Source organism: Monodelphis domestica, chromosome 5 (assembly GCF_027887165.1).
Source record: "Monodelphis domestica isolate mMonDom1 chromosome 5, mMonDom1.pri, whole genome shotgun sequence".
Classification (NCBI taxonomy): domain Eukaryota; kingdom Metazoa; phylum Chordata; class Mammalia; order Didelphimorphia; family Didelphidae; genus Monodelphis; species Monodelphis domestica.
In genome coordinates, this window is record NC_077231.1 from 148,120,414 (window position 1) to 148,138,560 (window position 18,147).

Here is an 18,147-nt window from a genome sequence, read left to right on the forward strand (position 1 = left end):
GAATCTGAATCCTGGGGCTTTTCCGCATGCCAGGTGAGTTCTCCTTCAGCCTAGAGCAGCTCTCCCAATCCTGCTTCCTCTTCTGATAGACATCTCAACAGCATATTGTGTCCTACATCTTTTGTATTACCACAAATGTCTTATGCCTCAATGTCTCCTTGAACCCTCCTCTTCACAAACTGAATTTGTCTAGAAAAATTCATTTCTAGGTTGCTTTTGTTTTAGCCACAGGTATCAGAAACACTTGAGGGATCATCCAGATGATCAGCAATGGAGAACATTACCCCAAATGTCAAATGAGACACAGCAGCAAGTAGTAAGAAGAGCACTTCTAGCCTGGGAGTCAGGAGATCTGAGTTCTAATGTTGACTCACCTTAGACTCCTCTTGATACACCTTAGAACTTCCTCTCTCAAGAATTTCAGTTTCTTCAACTACAAATAAGGGAACTAATGAAAACTACCCAAGTTCTTTTCCAGCTCTAATACTATTTGAAAATTGTGGATATTTTTTATGTCTTCTCAATTAGACTGGAAGCATCTTTAAAAAAAAACTTGGACAAGCATAATCAATCATTCAGTAGTCAAAAAGTATCTATTAAATGTACATTATGTGCCAGGCACTGTGCTAACCATTGGGTGGGAATACATAGGAAGGTAAAATGTAGTTCTTGTTCTTGAGGAGCTCTCACAGTCTAATGGATGAGATCAAATGAAGACAACTATGTACAACAAAGATACATACAGGATAAACTGAGGATAATAGAAGGAAGGCACAAAAAGGAGGGGGATTGTAAAGATTAAAAATTAGGGGAACCTGAAGCAGGCAGAAATTAGTTTCTCTCTGCGAGGAGTATTATATTTTTATGAGGTTTATTAAAGGTTAAGGATTAAAGAAAATACAGAATAAGAAAGCACGTGTCTAGGCCCAGAGAGGCCTAGACAACCTCACCTACATCATGAAAGACCCATCTGCTCCGAAGTGGAAGTAGGAAAGAGGCCCCAGTAGGTGGAGAACTCCTTTAAATAATAATCTGTGATCTTGTACAGGTGAGAATTCAGTGCGATTACAAAGCATCCTGGAAGTAGAGCAAGGACTTCTGGGTATTGAAGTCCTGGATTCAAGTCTCCATTTTTACAGGATCAGGAAAGGGCTCTAGTAAAAGACGAGATTTTAGCTAGGACTCAAAGGAAACCAGAGAAGCCAGGAAGTAGAGATGGGAAGGTGTAGCATTCCAGACATGGGTAATGGCCACTGAAAATGCCTGGAGTTGAGACAGTCTTGTACAAAAAACAGCAAGGCCAGTGTCACTGGGTCAAAGAACATGTTGCCGAGAGGAAGGTGTAACAAGACTAGAAGAAAGAAGGAAGAGGGAGTTGAGGTTGTTAAGCATTTTGAAGCCAAACAAAAGATTTTCTGTTTTATTCTTGGGGTGATAGGAAGTCACTGGAATTTACTGAATAGGCAAGTGATATGGTCATAACTAGATTTCATGAAAATTAATTTGACTGTTGAGTGGATGAACTGTGAGGTGACACTTGAGTATAGGTACAGAGGCAGTAATTATTTCAAAAGTCCAGGCATGAGGCAATGAGGGTCTGCACGAGGGTGGTAGTACATCAGAGGCAAGAAAATGGGATAGGTGAGACGTCTATAGAAATCTACTCTGAGATGTCAAATAAGCAGTTGGAGAAGTGAGTCTGAAGGTTAGGGAAGAGGTTAAGACTGGATAAATAGATCTAAGAATTATGAGACCCATGAGAGCTGAATGAAATCCCCAAGTAGAATAGCATAAAAGGGTCCAGGACACAACTCTGCAAGGTACCCATGCCCAGCAGATGTGACCTGGATGAAAATCCAGTAAAGAAAGTCAGACAGGTAAGAGAACTAGAAGAGTAGGGTCAGAGAATCCTAGAGAGAAGACGGTCATCAACAGTGCCAAAGGCTGCAGAGAAGCCAAAAATAGAAAAAAGACCATTAGATTTGGCAATTAAGAGATAACTATAGCTTTAGAGAAAGCAGTTCCATGGGTAATGTGGTCAGAAGTCAGATTATAGTTAAGTAGCCTGAAAGAGAAGAAATGGAGCTATCGATTGTAGCCATATTTGACATTTGGCCACAAAATGGAGGAGTGATATGGGATACTCGGGAGTAGGATGGATCAAGTATTAGTGTTTTGAAGATGAGGAAAACGTGGGCTATTTGTAGGCAGTAGGGAAGCAGCCAGTAGATAGAGATTAGATGATAGATGAGACAATCTGCTGGAGAAGATGGGATGGAATGAAATTACTTGTTCATGCAGAGGGTATGCCTTGGTAAAAAGGGCCATTTCCTGATGTGAGACAGGGCCAAGGAGCAGATAGTGGCAGAAGGCAGCTGGGTGATGTCATATGATGAAGGGAGAAGGAGTTCTTGGGGAATGATCTCAATTTTTTCATTAAAATATGAAGTAAGAGAATAGGTTGAGGGATAGCCATGGAAAGTTTGAGGGATGAAAAAGTTTAGAAGAGTTGCTGTGGTGAGTAGAGTAAGGAATTAATTATGGAGGGGTAAAAGGATTGCCTTGAAGTATTGTGAGACTAGTTGAGATTATATAATATATATTTGTAGACCTAGTCACCATGGTTTCATGACATTATAAGAAAGTGGTAGTACAATGTGGAAAAGAAGTTATATGTATGGGAGTTGTGGGAGATAATACTGAAAAGATGAACACAACCTAAGATTAATTAAAGGTAATTTTAGGCTATATTCAAAGCAATGAGAAACTATTGGAATTTTCTGAGAAATTCACATTTTTAGGAGGGTTCATCTACTCATGATTTATACACAGAGAAGGGATAGAGTGGAGAGAAACCAATAATTACATTATTGCAATAGAGGTAATGAAAGTATTAACTGGGATGGTAGCAATGAGAAGGTATGGATGAAAGAGAAACGTGGGCAGTGTTGAGCAATTATTCAGATGTGAGAAGAGACCAAAAAACTGGTAGAATGGGGAAATTGAGAAGTGCTAATTTAGTGGAGTATGCGTAAGAACAGAATTCTGTTTTTAATAGCAGATTGGAAGAACAATGGGATGGCCATGTGGAAATATCAAACCTATAGGGAGGGGCTCACTTTTCATTGTACAAGTAGTTGGACTAGATAACAGCTCCATTCTAAGAGCAAAATAATACTATGATCTACTCCTATAGCTAGCTTAAGCTGGTTGCTGGGGGTAAGGGTGAGGATAGTTCTACTTGTTTGTTTCATTACCAAAGGAAAATCTGTGCACATGGGTTGCCACTTTGCAGTATTTTTTTCTTCTCTAGGGGCACCAATTGAAGATAAGTCAGAGAACATTAGAGATAAAAGAACTTTATTTTATATAGAGGAAGGGTTGTATTTCTGTTCAGTCTGACTAAAGGAAAAAGAGCAGCTTTTGTGAACTTTGTAAGTCCCCCTTTCTGGTGCTTTTCTAATGCTAACAAAATATCTCTGGATAGCTACCACCAGCAGTATTTAAGCAGGAATTTGGGTGTGAAATACAGAAACCACATGGGTTGGGCTGAAGAATCAGATGCTTAGACATTGCAGGAGCTACAAGTGCTCTCATTCTCCTATGGGCTCTTATCAGTCACCTTCTCTTGGAAGCCTTGCCTTGTTCTCCCAGGTCAGTGTTTTCTTCCTCCTCATATTGCTCTTAGGTACCTGCCTGATATATTTATCTCCATTGTCTCTATCTCTTCCTATACCCATATATTTATCTGTGCTCTTGATGTATCCCCTCTCTGCCTTGGATTGGAAGCTCCTTGAAGGCAGGGATTTCTTTAATCATTTTATTTCCAGTGTAGGAGCTCAAAAAATGCTCACTAAATAAATGCCCATAAAAAATGTGTTATACACTTTTACTTAGGATTGACTCTTAGTCATTACCATTCCAAATGGTATTGTTTTAATTGGTCTTCCCAGTTAGTCTCGTATAAGAAACCATGTTCTGAAATCAGGATATACAACTTAAAAGAGCACATTTCCAAATATATTTCCATTCGACACTGTCAAAGTTTAGTAGAATTGGCCACTTTTGGATCCATTAAAGGGTGGTTTGTTATCAAATCAGAAAAAACACGAAAATTATTTGATGGTCAGAGCAAGGAGAAAAAAGTTAAATGCTACCTATTTATCAGAAAATAGATTATTTGATGTTCAAATGGATCCTAAGTTGCCAGCACTGACGCTGAATTAAAAAAGGGTAGAGAATCAAGTAGTGTCAAACACAGTATTTTGCTTTCCAGAATCTAAATGTAGCAATTTTATCTGCATATTTTTGGAAATAGAGTAGTTGGATAATCAAATAGTCTGATCAATGGAGACAGAATTTTAAACACCAATTTAAAATTTAAAAAATAATATATAACCAGATTTAAACTTATATTAAGCTTTAATGTTAAATTATGTCTAATGAGAACTTAGTTTCTTGGGCTAGAAAAATTGTGGTAGAGGTAGAGGGAAGAAAGTACAGGTATGTTTCACATGGTGAGGGTTAGGGGCTCAGCACCCCTGGGATCTGGAAAATTCACATACAATTTTTTGGCCCTCTCGTTATACCAGAGAAGAAGTCTGAATTTTTTTTTCTTTTATGGGGGGTTTATAGTGTCTTACTGTAAAATTTGGGTTAAGTATTTGGTCATAGGCTATATGTAGGTCAATGTTAAGTAAAAATGAATTTCTAAACTTTTTCTGTGTCATCTGCTGATCTTCATATTACCTGGGGCTTCCACACAACTCCCCCAAAATTCCTGTTGAATTTCTTACATTGATCTGTGACATATTCAAATGGGTGATGGAGAGAGCTGTGATGTGGAAGGGATACCTGTAATTGCTCTTGTTCTGAAATTCGGAAAGTCTATTCTCATGTGAAAATTTCCCCACAGGCTCTGTATTCCCACAGTAAATTTTTTCTCCCATAAAGTGTTTTTACAACTATAAGCATAAATGGATTTAGACATGACAATGGAGAAGTTTTATTCAAAACTAGTTGACTACAAGTGACTTTAATATCTGTGCATCTCTTATTGGATAATTCAGCCGCCTACTATAGAGTTTAAAATGTTAAATTATATTTCATTGATAATACAATTCCATCAACACCATATGCATTCTATATTTCCTTTATTTTATGAAAAAGCTAATTCAAAACCTACATTAGTTAAGTGAATACAAAGTCCAAACTGTGAAAGATTGGCCTCATTTACAAAAACAGAGGTGAGTCTTGGTCAGTTTCAGAATTTTAGGAATGGCACTTCGAAGGGTTTTGCATTGGCATGTTTCAATGCCAAAGCATAAGAATAGACTCTGGCATCCACCTTGAGATGTTCATCAGCTACCAGGTCTATGGGAGGCAAACAACACTAGTGAGAATATAGACAGACAATATAGGCCCACCCCTTCAGTTTTCTTATCTGTAAAATGAGAAGAGATAACCTCTGAGGGCCCTCCCAGGTCCAAAGTTATGATTTAATTGAATAGCATCAATTCTAGATGAATGTTTTTCCTTTCTAAAGATTTTCAAAGTAAAGCCTTTTAAATAACTAAGGCCTTTTAAAAGTAAAATGCCTTTTTTTAGACAATGACAACCTATGTCTTAAAGTGCTCTTATGCCTTTAAACTTGTTTTCTTTTTTAAATTTGTGTTATGTAATTTTCAAAAGAAAAGAAAATTTAAGAAATTAAAAATAAATAGTAAGAAATTTAAGAAATTAAGAAAAAGCCCAAAGGGCCTAAATGATTTGCCTAGGATCACACAGGTAGAGGCTGTAGGTGTAATCTGAATTTGACTTTAACTAAAAATTCCATTGCCCCCAACACTGTACTGTGCTACCTCTTCTGGATGAGAAAGAGCAAGATCTCTGATTTCAAAAATCAAGACTGAATATCCATTCACCTGGGAATGGATGTGGTAATACCAACCCTGCCAATATGGTTTACAAAAAAATCTATATATAGACAATGTGGATTGCCTTTGTCAATGGAAATTCAGTCTAAAGTATTTACTTTTTAAGGAAAAGAATATATAATTAATTATAGCACCATATACAAAGATTTCCAAACACATGTAAAGAAAAACCAAAAAAAAAGTTGGCTAAAGTGTAATTATCACATTTGTAGATATTTGAAATAAAGGAAGATGTACAAAGGAGTTCTGAGAATTATGTTGAATAGATTCAGGTGTGAGGGAGTAGTTGGTTGGAAGGAAGATTTTCTTACCATCAATTCTCTTCAGTAGATCATTCTTTGGTAAAGAAACTACTTCCACAAATTCTTAAAAAACAAAAACATACACACACATACATAAAAAAGTAAGGAGTAGAATTTCTTTAATAAAATGACTATACTTAGCCACAGAGCAGGTACTGGGTAACATACCTCCATCTCCTGAAAACAAACAGAAGATTAAAAGAATTTCAGTAAAACCTAGAGAGCTGACACATTGAAAGATGATTTGGCAGAATAACATGCAAAAAAAAAAAGAAAAGAAATTTAACAAGTCTCTGTTTATCTATGATAGAATCTTACAATATATGTTCCTAAATCCCCTGAAATGCTGTTACTATGACTGATTTAACTAGAGAGGCTAAAAAATCAAATTCTCAATGTTCTGTGAGTAAACTGGGCCTTATTCTATGTAGAAATTTCAGAACATATTATGACACTCAATATATATATATGTTAAGTTGGTCAGATAATGATTAACCATAAAAAAGAAATGAACTATGAAACAATCATACACAATCATTAAACAATTAAACAAACCATAAACAAATATACCAAGTTAGGAGTTGTTACCAGTATTTTTTTATATGGTGTGCACTGGCACATCTAAGAATTTAGTACTGTTCTAAACACCTCTTTAAAAAAGAGTGAATATAAGCTTACCAAGCTTTGGTTTAGGTCTCACATTTTCAGCATCATCTCCATTAATCATCACAGTCACTATATGCGTGGTACAATTTGACAAACCTGGGTCCATGCATACAGCTAAGGAGGAAGATACAATGAGTTACATAATAATAACAGAGCATAAAAGGCAAATGTCTGACTACTTAAAAATCTAGAGTCAGGACAGAATCAAACAATTTTCCACCAGTGTTATAAGCAACTATGACACCAGTCACTTACTTTGCCCAGAGTAAGCAGTAGTAATTCATGCTAAGAAATTAATAGTGAAATGAAAGAAATCTTCTTCTGATGGACTCTAGTGAACAGGGTGAGTTGCTAAAACATTTGTTACAGTATTTATATGCAAGAATTACAGTGTTCAGTTGCACTGCATATTTGTCTGAGTATGGAGGGGCTGCAGAAACTTGCATTAAAGTATCTTTAGGGTATAAAACTGGCTCCAGTGGAGTTGGGGTTGGTGATTTTAAATGAGCATGAGGGAAAGACTGGCTTAAACTATGAAGTAACAATATCTTTAGGTTTATCTGACTCAACCTTATCCCACCCTAAGGAGGAAATACAAACAACAATGGTCTACAAAAGTCCCACTCTTAGTTGAATGTGCTGGCAGGCCTCAGGGCAGAGCCACTGGGAAGCTTAAAAAAAAAAATTTAAAATGTACAGATAGTCAGAATCGTGAAAGGAAATGGAAAAAGTCTCCAGCCAATTTTCAAGACAGATTTACTTAGTATCATAGCTCTTCCCAACTCTCTTGGTTGAATACTTGTTTGGATATACTTATGTATCCTCTGAGTTAAATGTTTATTTAGACAAATCAACCTATTCTGGGAAGTACTCTAAAAATGAACTTTTTCTACTTGAAATGTATTTGAATTCTATTTTAAAAAACAGCAATAGAATTTACAAGTTAGATTTTGACTAGGTTTAACACCTCCTACCCCCCAATCTGTCCCCAAATTCAGATATAATAATACAAACCTGGAGAACATTCAGCAACATCACCTTTGTAACCAGTTTCTTCCTCAAGCTCTCGAAGAGCGGCTGTCTCTGGGCTTTCATTGTCATCTATGAGACCTGTCAATTAAATGTATGTTCATTTAAAATTTCAACTTCTAGGAAAAGTTCCAATCCTTCTTTGGTCTTGGGATTTTGGGGGAAAGAGTCTTCAAACAAGACTCATTTGGGTCTAGTCCTCTGATAGAACAGGAAAGGAAAAAGTATAGTGTAACTAAATTCCTACAGATTTCATCTATTTTTTCAAGTTTGCTATTTCTCATGAATGGTAATATACCACATGGAGTCATGAAAGTCTGTTGGCAAGGTCAGTGAGCTGGTGGTTAAGAGATGTGAGCTCCACTCTTGGTTCTGCTACTAACTATTTTACCTTCAGCACAGATAGGTTGTGAACTGTCTGTTTCCTCCTCTGCAAAACAGAGACTGCACTACCTGTCCTGCCTTTCTCCCTCACAGGGATATGGTGAAGGATCCTAGGAAAGAGCCAATAAGGCTGCGACCTGTGAGGGACAAGAGAAGATAGTAAGCTGAGAGTTGATGGGCATAAGAGTATTACTGTATAACTGTGGAATTTGGGTTTAGAACAAAAGCACCAGGAGATATCTGGGACTGAATGGGAATTAGAAGGGGAAGAGAACTTGAATGAATATTCTCCTAACCCATACTAACTTGGGGAATGAAAAAATCTGCAGGAAGAAAATGGAGATTAGAGAAAGGAAAAATGTATGAGGAATCGTGTTCAGCTGATCCTTGATGTCCCTAATTTCTGAAGCAAGATTCAGTTCAGTTCAGAAGACATTGATCTAGGTAAGGGGAAAACAAAGACAAAAGGAAAGAAAACAACAATCTTTAGCCTCAAAGAGCTTAGTTAGAGTCTATTGGGAGAGGCTGTGATTGAGACAGATAGCCATCAAACAAATTTACAAGTATTAGGTATATTCTTCCTATGAATAAATGATTAAAGCTAGACGCAGTTTTCTGAGGAAGAAACATAAGTTGACAATACTCTGAAGAAATCTTGAAATGAAAATTAAAAGTTTAAGGTAACAGGGGCAGCTAGGTGGTTCAGTGTATAGAGAACCAGGCCTGGAGACATGAGGTCTTCGGTTCAGATCTGGCCTTAAACAAGACTTGGTTGTGTGACCTTGGGCAAGTCATTTAATCCTGAATGCCTAGTCCATACCACTTTTCTGCCTTAGAACCAAAGGGGAAGGTAAAGGTTTAAAAAAGTTTAAGGTCCACCATCAGATTGACAAAAATAATAAATTATAGGATAAGTGCCTGATGACAAACGGACACAATAACACACATAGCTGTGTTAATGAGTGAGAAACTATGAATTGACCTCCTGGAAAATTATTTGATAACATAAGTAACAGTAAAAAAAATGATCATACTTTTGGACCCAGAATTCTCACTATTACAATTAATTAATTAATTATGAATGTTATCAAATGGGGGGGAGGGGGAGGCCAAACTAAATAATATAGGCACCCAAATATTTGTAGCTGCTTCATATATAATAGCAAAAAACTGTCCCACAATTAGGAGTAGTTATATTAAAATGTCAAATGTTAAAATAATAGTTGGATTAAAATGTCAAAAAAGCTTTGGATGCAAAAGAATATGGAAAGTCAGTTTTACATGGAGTGATACAGAGGCAAGAGGGAGTTTTTAGACTACAAACCATTATAGACAAAGAAAATAAGAACAAAATCTGATAATATACAAGTATAAAAAGATCAGAAGGGGACAAAGAAACATAACAAATTATTTTGTTAAATACTCCTCATTTGGCAAGTGAGAAAAGACATTAAAGCTCTTCATGAGAGAATAAAGTACTTTTAAACAAGCCAAAATGGAAAAGCTTAAATTCAAGCCAACAATGCCACTTTTCTACATTGGGTTGATAGAGCTGAAGTATCTTCCTCCCCCGCAACCCTCAAATTTCTAGAACTGAGAACAAGACTGTATGCTAGGCTGGGAAGAAGCAAAGGCATAGATTTCAAGGAAGGAAAAAAGAAAAATATAGCGAAGGAAAATAGTAATAGGCCAGAGGGATGTATTAAGTGGGGTGGTTGTGTGGAGGGCAGGCAGAAATCAAACACCTTAATGTGATGGTGGGCTGGAGGCACTCAAATACCTTCCTGCAGATGGCAGATTCTGTTTCCTACTTTCTGGGGCACAAAAATATTCTGCTTATGCCACAGTGAGGCCAAACAAGAGGTTTTTCTTATAATTAGTTAATTAGTTCCAGAGAAACAATAAAATCCTTTTCTTCTGTTACTCACCTGCAGGAAACTCTAAGCAATAGCCTCCCATTGGGGGTCTAAACTGCTTCACCAGGACAATGCATTCATAATGAAGAGTTCTTTGTAATACTGGAATAATTGCCACACCTACCACCAGGAAATAAAAAGGACAAGAACCTATGAAATGTCATATATCATTTTTGTATCACATTAATTTGCAACACTGATTAAGTATGTACTCTTGCTTTATTTAGGCAACAGGCTTATCTCTTTCTCAAATGAAGTTCTGTAAAGTGTCTTTTAATGAAAGAACGATTTGTTTTTCCTCCTTTCCTTCTGAGTCTTTTGACTGTTTTGAATCTTCCTGCCAATAAATATTTTCACTTTGTTCATCTTTTGGCTCCCACATCCTGTTAATTTATTTTAATGAATATTTGATTACATAGTTTCCTTTTGTTTTCTTAATCTAGATATAGTCCTAACACCAATTTGATTTAATTTACGAATAGTTTTCTTCAGGCTTACTGTAATATTTGTTTTTTTCATTTGTCCTGCAATTTCGCATGTTTCTTGTTAAGGTAAGCTCTGTATTTAATGTCATGTATTCTGTGGATTCTATTGGAACTTTGCTTCTATTTCTGTTCCTTGTAGGGAATTTTTCCTGAAAAGTAATATTTAGGCTATTTCTCTGAAAGAACTATAAGTGCCATAAAGCCTCTTAGCAACACATCTTCCAACTCAATTTCCTTGATTTGTAAAGTTCTAGTGTCATGTTCTTCCAATCTTCTAGCCTTTTGATTTTTCTCCTACCTGTTTTTTTTTTTACTGATTTGTCACCTTCAGAGAATCCATTTTTCCCATTATATGTTCTAAATTCTCTTGTTAAGATTTAAAAGTTTTAATTTTTGCTTTTATTTCTTTTAATTCTTTTATTATTTTTTGAGGCATCCTTGTAACATTTCCTTTATATTTTAAGGGAAATTAGGATAATATATATGATAGGACTTTCCTCTTCATTGGGATTTTCAAAACAAATTTATTTCCTTCCTTGATATTTGCTTAAAGTATTGGCTTAGAGATGCCTCAGTTTTACTCAATTATCAATGGTTCTGCTGGCTTTCCTATGAGGTTTTTATTTTAAGTAAAATTAAATCAAGGACACCAAGAAAAGGTTACCATCTCCAGAAATAGTGAAGTTAGAAGGAGGGGCAAGTTTTGGAGGGAAGATCATGTGGGTTTTGGACATGTAGAGTTTGAGTCACTGATAGGACATGCAGTTGGATACATGGGAATAGAATGGAGGGACATATGTAGATTTAAGAACCATAGGAATTGAAGTCAAGATTGCAGTTAGGGAAGTAGTTAAGATTGGTAAAATAGGATACAGGAAGGAAAAAAAAAGCCAAAGGATAGCCTGGGAGATAGTCATAATGTGGATAGGAGGAAGAAAAGGAGCACTAGGAGAGACTGAGGAGTAATCAGAGAGATTTGTACTCATACCATCAGCAGAAAGTCCTTCTTTTCTAGTAGTACGTTTCACAGTTTCCCAAGTTCTTTTAAAGGCAAGGAGAGGAAGGGGAAGAAAAACAAATGAAACATTAGAAGCTGAAAACAACAGATTACCTGCATATTATTTAGAGTTTTGCAATTGCAAAACATGCATTTTTATCCATAATGGTGGTCTAGAAAACCAGAAAGATGCTTAGTTTTTCAGAGAGATACCTTGCAATTGTAAAGTTGCCTTTTGAAACTAAGGTCATTCCTACCAAGTTTAGTGAAAAAGCTGGTGTTTCATGTGATCTTTGAGATCAAGGGTTCTTAACCTGGAGACTATGAACTTTTTTTTCTCATTATTTTGAGAATTTATATTTCAATATAATTGATTTCCTTTGTAAATCTCTATTTTTCACACATTTAAAAAGATCATAGTGAGAAGAGGTCCAAAGATTTCACCAGACTGCCAAGGGGGAACTTGACACAAAAAAGGTTAAGAACCCCTGCTTTAGCTGCTAATCTAAATAGCAAGCCTGCTAGTTACCACAGCCAGAAAGTGTCAAATCATTCACAGCCCAAAGGACACTTAACTAGGGTTATAAGTTTATCAGTGAATCATGCTTCTCAGTGGTGCATGTGGTATATGGTGACAAGTGAGGATTTGGGCTTTGGGGGAAAGTGACACAGAAATATTAAAATCTCCTTGAAAGTTCCTTCTCTGTCCATTTTTAGGAAAAAAACAAAAACAAAAACAAAAACCCCGAGTAATGTTTGAAGGATAGACCTGAAACTATCTAATTCTGTTAAAAAAAAAAGATGTCTGAACCTACCACTTTGGTACTCACACTTAAAACAAAGATAGATTTTCTTCAACTTTGCAACATACAAACTCTGCATAAATAAGCAGGTCTCTAATTTGATAAAGTGAAGTGACCTGCAACTGGTTTATTTCTGACTTTAACATTGATGCACAATTTGCTGGGCATGCTACTTGCCTTAGGTTCTGTGTAACATTTTAATTGCTTTAACTTTTCCTCCTAATAAGAATATTCAGGTACTAAAAGAGTCATTCAGACTGCCTACACAAAGAGAAAAAACCCAACCCTTTCCAGTCCCTAGTCTTATCCTTTGGGGGTTTTTCTTAAATGGAGATGAGTCCAGGAAAGACAAATGCAGAAGATGAATATGAAAGGCCAGATGGCTCAGGGAACAGGGATAGAAATGTGGCCCCAGGGATTTAGGATGTTATGAATAGGGACAGGATCCTTTATTTTAATTTGAGAGGGGCAACAAGACATAAAAGTTCCATGGGGGCAGTCTCTCCATTAAAAAACCAAACAAGTTCTGCACCAATATGCTGTGGCTCTGTGCCTAATAGCACAGGACAAATCAGTTAAAGAGCTATAAAGGGTCTACAAAATTATAGCACTCTTCCATGAAATCTTGAAGTGAAAACCATGCATGATATAAAAATATGCTGCTCCCAACATTTCTATATTCCTGTTAGTAGGAAAAGAAAAGCCAATCACACAAAAATCTTTGGTAAAAGGAAATAGCAAGGGTTGCAACAGAAAGAAAAACCTTTGATACAGCTCTCACTGCTGCCTCCTAAAGGTCAGTCTTAAATAGACTGAAGGAGAAGGTGCAAGGAGAAGCACTGAGGACTCCATCCCAAATGCTCTAGGAATAAGGGGAAACAAGAGGGATAGTGTGTCATTTCAGCAATAACAATAAACAATCAATTATGAATGTACCTATGTCTGACAAACCAGTCTCTTGGTTGTTAAAAAAGACAGAGACTGGAGTAGGAAGGCCCATCTGAATAAGAGATTCATACCCAGAAAATCTTGGAAACCTGGTATATCTTAATTTGGATCTTCAAGTAGCTTTAGTGGAAAAAAATCCAAGCAAACACATAGCGTCCCAAATTAGGGAAACCTGAGGTAAGGTTATTGACCTTCAACTCAGTTCCTTCATTTATAAGATGAGGTGGTTAGATTTGGTGACAAGATATCTTTCAGATAGGAAGACAAAAAAAAAGTTTTATGATGCCGAGAGTCCTGCCATTCAGTATCCTTTGCCATAGCAGTGCATTATTGAGTCTCTTTTCCCTCTCTGCAACCATCATGAGATGTAGAGAAGGGCAACTTTGTAAGTATAAAAGGTCCTAGATGGAGAAACAAAAAAGTTTTTGCCAACATTTACTATGTCTCTAAAATAATAATTCGTCCCCCTTTTTCAAAAGATAACAAAATGAGAGATTTCTCTATCTTCATCTTAATTTCCCTTGACATAACTATATATGCATATTGATTAAATTTCTTTGGAAAAAAAAAAACAAACCAACAAAAACAACCCACAACTATTAACCTCCTACGCCCAACAAACCCTAACCTTCTGTTCTAGTATCAATTTCAAGGCAAAAGAGTAGCAAGGGCTAGGCAATAGGGGCTAAGTGACAGGTCCAGGGTCATAGAGCTAGGAAGTATGTGAGGTCAGTTTCGAACCCAGTTGTTCCAAACTCCAGGCCTGACACTCTATTCACTGAGCCTCCTAGCCCCAACCATTCTTTAAGCCTCTAGAGTAATTTAAAAAGTATTAAACAATAAGTCTTGAGAACAATTTTAACAAGCATTAAGGTAAATAAATGCTTGTTGATCCAATTCTGTTACAAGCACACATGCTAGGTACCAAGCAAGGTTCTAGGCTCTGAAGATACAAATAAAGAATGGAACAATCTCAGTTCAGGTAGTTTAATGGGATAAAGTTCTGCCTTTTGCAGAACTTTCACTTTTTGGTAGAAAGGAGCCATAATCTTTAATGCAAGGAGCTACATTATAAACATTAAATTTTCAAAAATGTTAATTTAGAACTGTTTTAACCCAGTGTGAAATGATGGAATATTAGTTTAGGCAGCCAAAAACTTGAGTAATCTTAAAATTTTACTTCTTATATGGCATGTTATGCCATAATCATTGAGAATAAAATGATATTTGAACTCTAATTATTATACAAAGTATACTATTTAAAATCAGTTAGGCCTTTTACAGGCTAAAAATACCATTAAAAATGAAGTGACTGACCAGACTGCCTCTATTTCTAATATAAAAATATAGTAACAATGAGAAGTATTTACAGATTTGTTATGAATAGAGAATTTCAGAACACATGGTCCTGAGCATTTCTTGAATAGAAAACTTTTCTTACCTTGTTTTACCAGTGGGATCCACATAAGTTGTTTGTTCAAGCTTGACCCATTTTCCTTCTGAAATCAACTAAAAGGAGTGAAGAACAACAAATTGGAAAACTTTCAAACCAAAGAATATTTTTATTGGACAGAAAACTTTTTCTAGTCTGATTGAGTAGAAAGACATCATAACCCTAAATATACATCACTTCAACAGTTTTATACTTAAGGATTTAAAGACTATCTCTAAGTTCAGATTTTAAGCTTGCTTACCTTGAGAAATGGTATTTTTTTTTGGAAGACCATTGAGATGTTGGAGAAAAAGTTTAAGAATCTATTAGGCTTGGGAATTAATTAGTAGTTTTGTTAAATTAAAAAACAAACAAACAACCCTTACCATCTGTCTTAGAATCAATACCAAGTATTGGATCTAAGGTAAAGAGTAGTAAAGGCTAGGCAACTGGGTTCAAGTGACTTGCCCAGGGCTACACAGCTGGGAAAGTTCTGAGGTGAAACTTGAATCCAGGATCTCATCTCTTTGGGACTGGTTCTCTATCCACTGAGCCACCTTGCTGCCCCATTTGATTTATTCCTAAGAAACAATGCCCCAAGAAAGCATGAGAGTGGGAGATATGCCATATTTGATGGTTAAACTTGTATGATCCATATTATTCCCACTCCATTTATAATGTGGGATTTTTATAACCTACTTATTTCACTGTGGAATTAAGATCATAAAGTCTAATTTAGCTTTGGCATATTTTGAACTGAAAAGGAAATCATCTAAGGGTTTTAAAAATTTCCCTCTTGCCTTTTGTTATTAAGAACCTATTTATTATTAGTAGATTAGTTGGAAATATGACATGCAAGATATTTTTAAAGCAAAAAAAGGCATTCTAGAAGGGTATAAGGATCAGAATTTAAAAAAATTCTCAGAATGGATTAAAATGTATCCTAATCAAAAGGAAAAGATGAATTTGAACAAATACCAAAATACACACACAGACACTATGAACAATAACAACCACACATTATTGCTGGAACTTAGTGTTGTATCTGACAATTACTTTAGGTTTTCATCTTCTAAAAAAACATCAGGGTGACATGGGTCACCATCTTCACTTGCCAGTCACCTCATATATTGCTACTTGACTTATTCTCAATTTAATCCCATCATTCAGAGATAGAGAAATTCAATGGTAAGTTTATAAATTTCCTCAATAAAGTTTGAACATATCTTTAAACTAAGTTTGCAAACTTCACCCAGTTTTCCAAATACTTTCCTTTCCCAAGATTAGAGATATCTTTATATTAAAATTTCAAATGTTACCAAATACATAATTTTAAGTAATGAAATCAATAATAAAATGCTTGTTTACAATATTTTAGCTGTAAGAAAGATTCCAGCCAGAGAGCTATCTCCAAACACATTCTTAGTGCAGATGACTTCTCTTTACTTCTGGGAACATTGATTTATACTATTTAGTTTATTCAGGATGACGGATAAGATTCTATAAGCTTTTCTCAGACCTTAACAGTTTTTATCCAGATTCATTCCTATCAAATTTTCTTTAACCTTCCTTCAGAAAATTTAGTTGAAATTTTTTTCAAAGTTTTAACAAGAAGTTTCTCACCTTCTTTTTCTGTCTTTTCCATAGTTTATCATAGATCTTTACAGATCAGTTATTCTCATATTTTTTTTACTCCAGAAGAAAGAGGTACCTCAGAATAATTACACCCCTAATTCTAAGATTTTTCCTTTTAAAAAACCCCTTACTTCTGCCTTTTTGTTTTTTTCTTTTTAAACTCTACCTTCCATCTTAGAGTCAATACTATGTATTGGTTCCAAGGCAGAAGAGTGGTAAGGACTAGGCAACTGGGAGGACAGGGGAGGTATAGATGACTTACCCAGGGTCACATATAGCCAGGAAGTTTCTGAGGCTAGATTTGAACATATGAAGATGAGTCTTTCTGACTTCAAGTCTAGTGCTCTATGCACTGTGCCACCTACCTGCCACTTTTCTCCTTTTAAAAGAGACATTAACTAACAGTTTACATAGACTGTAGGAAAGGTTTTTGAAACAGTGGCTACAAATGTACTATAAGGATTACGGATGGTTTAAGTCTTAAAACTCAGTAAATAGTAACAATGAAAGATACTTAAGTCTTAAATTAGTTTACGTAAACTGCATTCCAGTGCATTTCAAGAATTCAGAATTCTACCAACCGTATCAGACACCAAAAATCTCCAAAGGATTATTTTGCCTTTATTTACTTATGGAGACAAGCTCTTGAGATACATAAGTAATAACAGGCATACCATTGTTCTCATATTATCTAGATCTTAAAAAAACATCTCTTTGAAATTCTATCCTCATGTATTAGGGATAACCATTTGAAGCAAAAAAGATGCAGCAATTAACATGGAGAGGTGAAGAAAAAAAATTTGTACCTCTTCTCTTAGGACAGATTCTTTGGTAACTTTATGAGAATCCATTGATGCTTTGTTTTCCATTTTCAAAATAGTTGGTCCTTGCTGTCTTCTAGTAAGTTCACTCTATAACAAAACAACATTCCTTTAGGCTAAAGTTAGATAGTTCAATTTTAGACTATCTCTTTTAAATATTCCTTGTCATTTGATAATAAGGAAATCACTGAAAGATCTATTTTTAAAACTGCTGGGAAACGAATGTTTGGCAGTTTACAGAGAAGACAAAGACACAATTCTATTACTCAATATAAATACCATATTGATACCATCAGAATAAAATGTTATAAGTGTACTAAGAATGATCTAGTTTCTGGGCTAGGACAACATGGTACATAGCATAAGTTCTACCTGTTCAGTCTCAGCTTCTTGCCCAGGTCATTTTTTTCTTTTTGTTATTGTCTTTGGCAGCAATTTCCAGGACTAGTCAAATGATTTCTTAAAATTGTCAACTTTCCTAGAATCAGTCTGATTAAAAAAAACAAAACAAAACTAAATCAAGCACCTAGACCGATACTTACTCAATGAAACTATGGCATATTTTATTGTAGTTCATTCTTCCTGAGAATTAACTGATTTTCAATGAAATTTCTAAGTAAAACATTTCTACTTCTTTCCAGATTATTCATATGCCTGAACAACTACTGTAATTTTTTAAAGTATAAACACAAAATTCATACATTGGATTGGATAATACAAAAAATTTTTAAAGAACTCTTTAGATTCGCCACCCTGTCTTCTCTAGGAATGCAGCACTGGCAAGTCCTGGCAA

General features: G+C 35.5%; 2 protein-coding genes across 5 annotated transcripts in view; one reads left to right on the forward strand and one right to left on the reverse strand.

Moving 5' to 3' along the window:
• The window catches only part of CDC123 (cell division cycle 123), a 174,137-nt gene that overhangs the window by 22,613 nt on the left and 133,377 nt on the right, over positions 1-18,147 (forward strand). The window lies entirely within an intron of this gene.
• NUDT5 (nudix hydrolase 5) overlaps positions 5,137-18,147 on the reverse strand; it is a 28,014-nt gene continuing 15,003 nt past the window's right edge. For 2 of the 3 annotated variants that reach the window (XM_056799449.1, XM_056799448.1), the window contains 8 exons: positions 17,340-17,444; positions 14,908-14,975; positions 11,707-11,759; positions 10,246-10,353; positions 7,919-8,014; positions 6,917-7,018; positions 6,248-6,415; positions 5,137-5,373 (listed from right to left, as the gene is read on the reverse strand). In XM_056799449.1, coding sequence (XP_056655427.1) covers positions 6,303-6,415; positions 6,917-7,018; positions 7,919-8,014; positions 10,246-10,353; positions 11,707-11,759; positions 14,908-14,975; positions 17,340-17,402 — 603 coding nt within the window. In that variant the 5' untranslated portion in view covers positions 17,403-17,444 and the 3' untranslated portion in view covers positions 5,137-5,373; positions 6,248-6,302. Of the gene's footprint in view, positions 5,374-6,247; positions 6,416-6,916; positions 7,019-7,918; positions 8,015-10,245; positions 10,354-11,706; positions 11,760-14,907; positions 14,976-17,339; positions 17,445-17,726; positions 17,844-18,147 lie in introns of all 3 variants that reach the window. The other variant, XM_056799450.1, reaches the window with a different exon arrangement.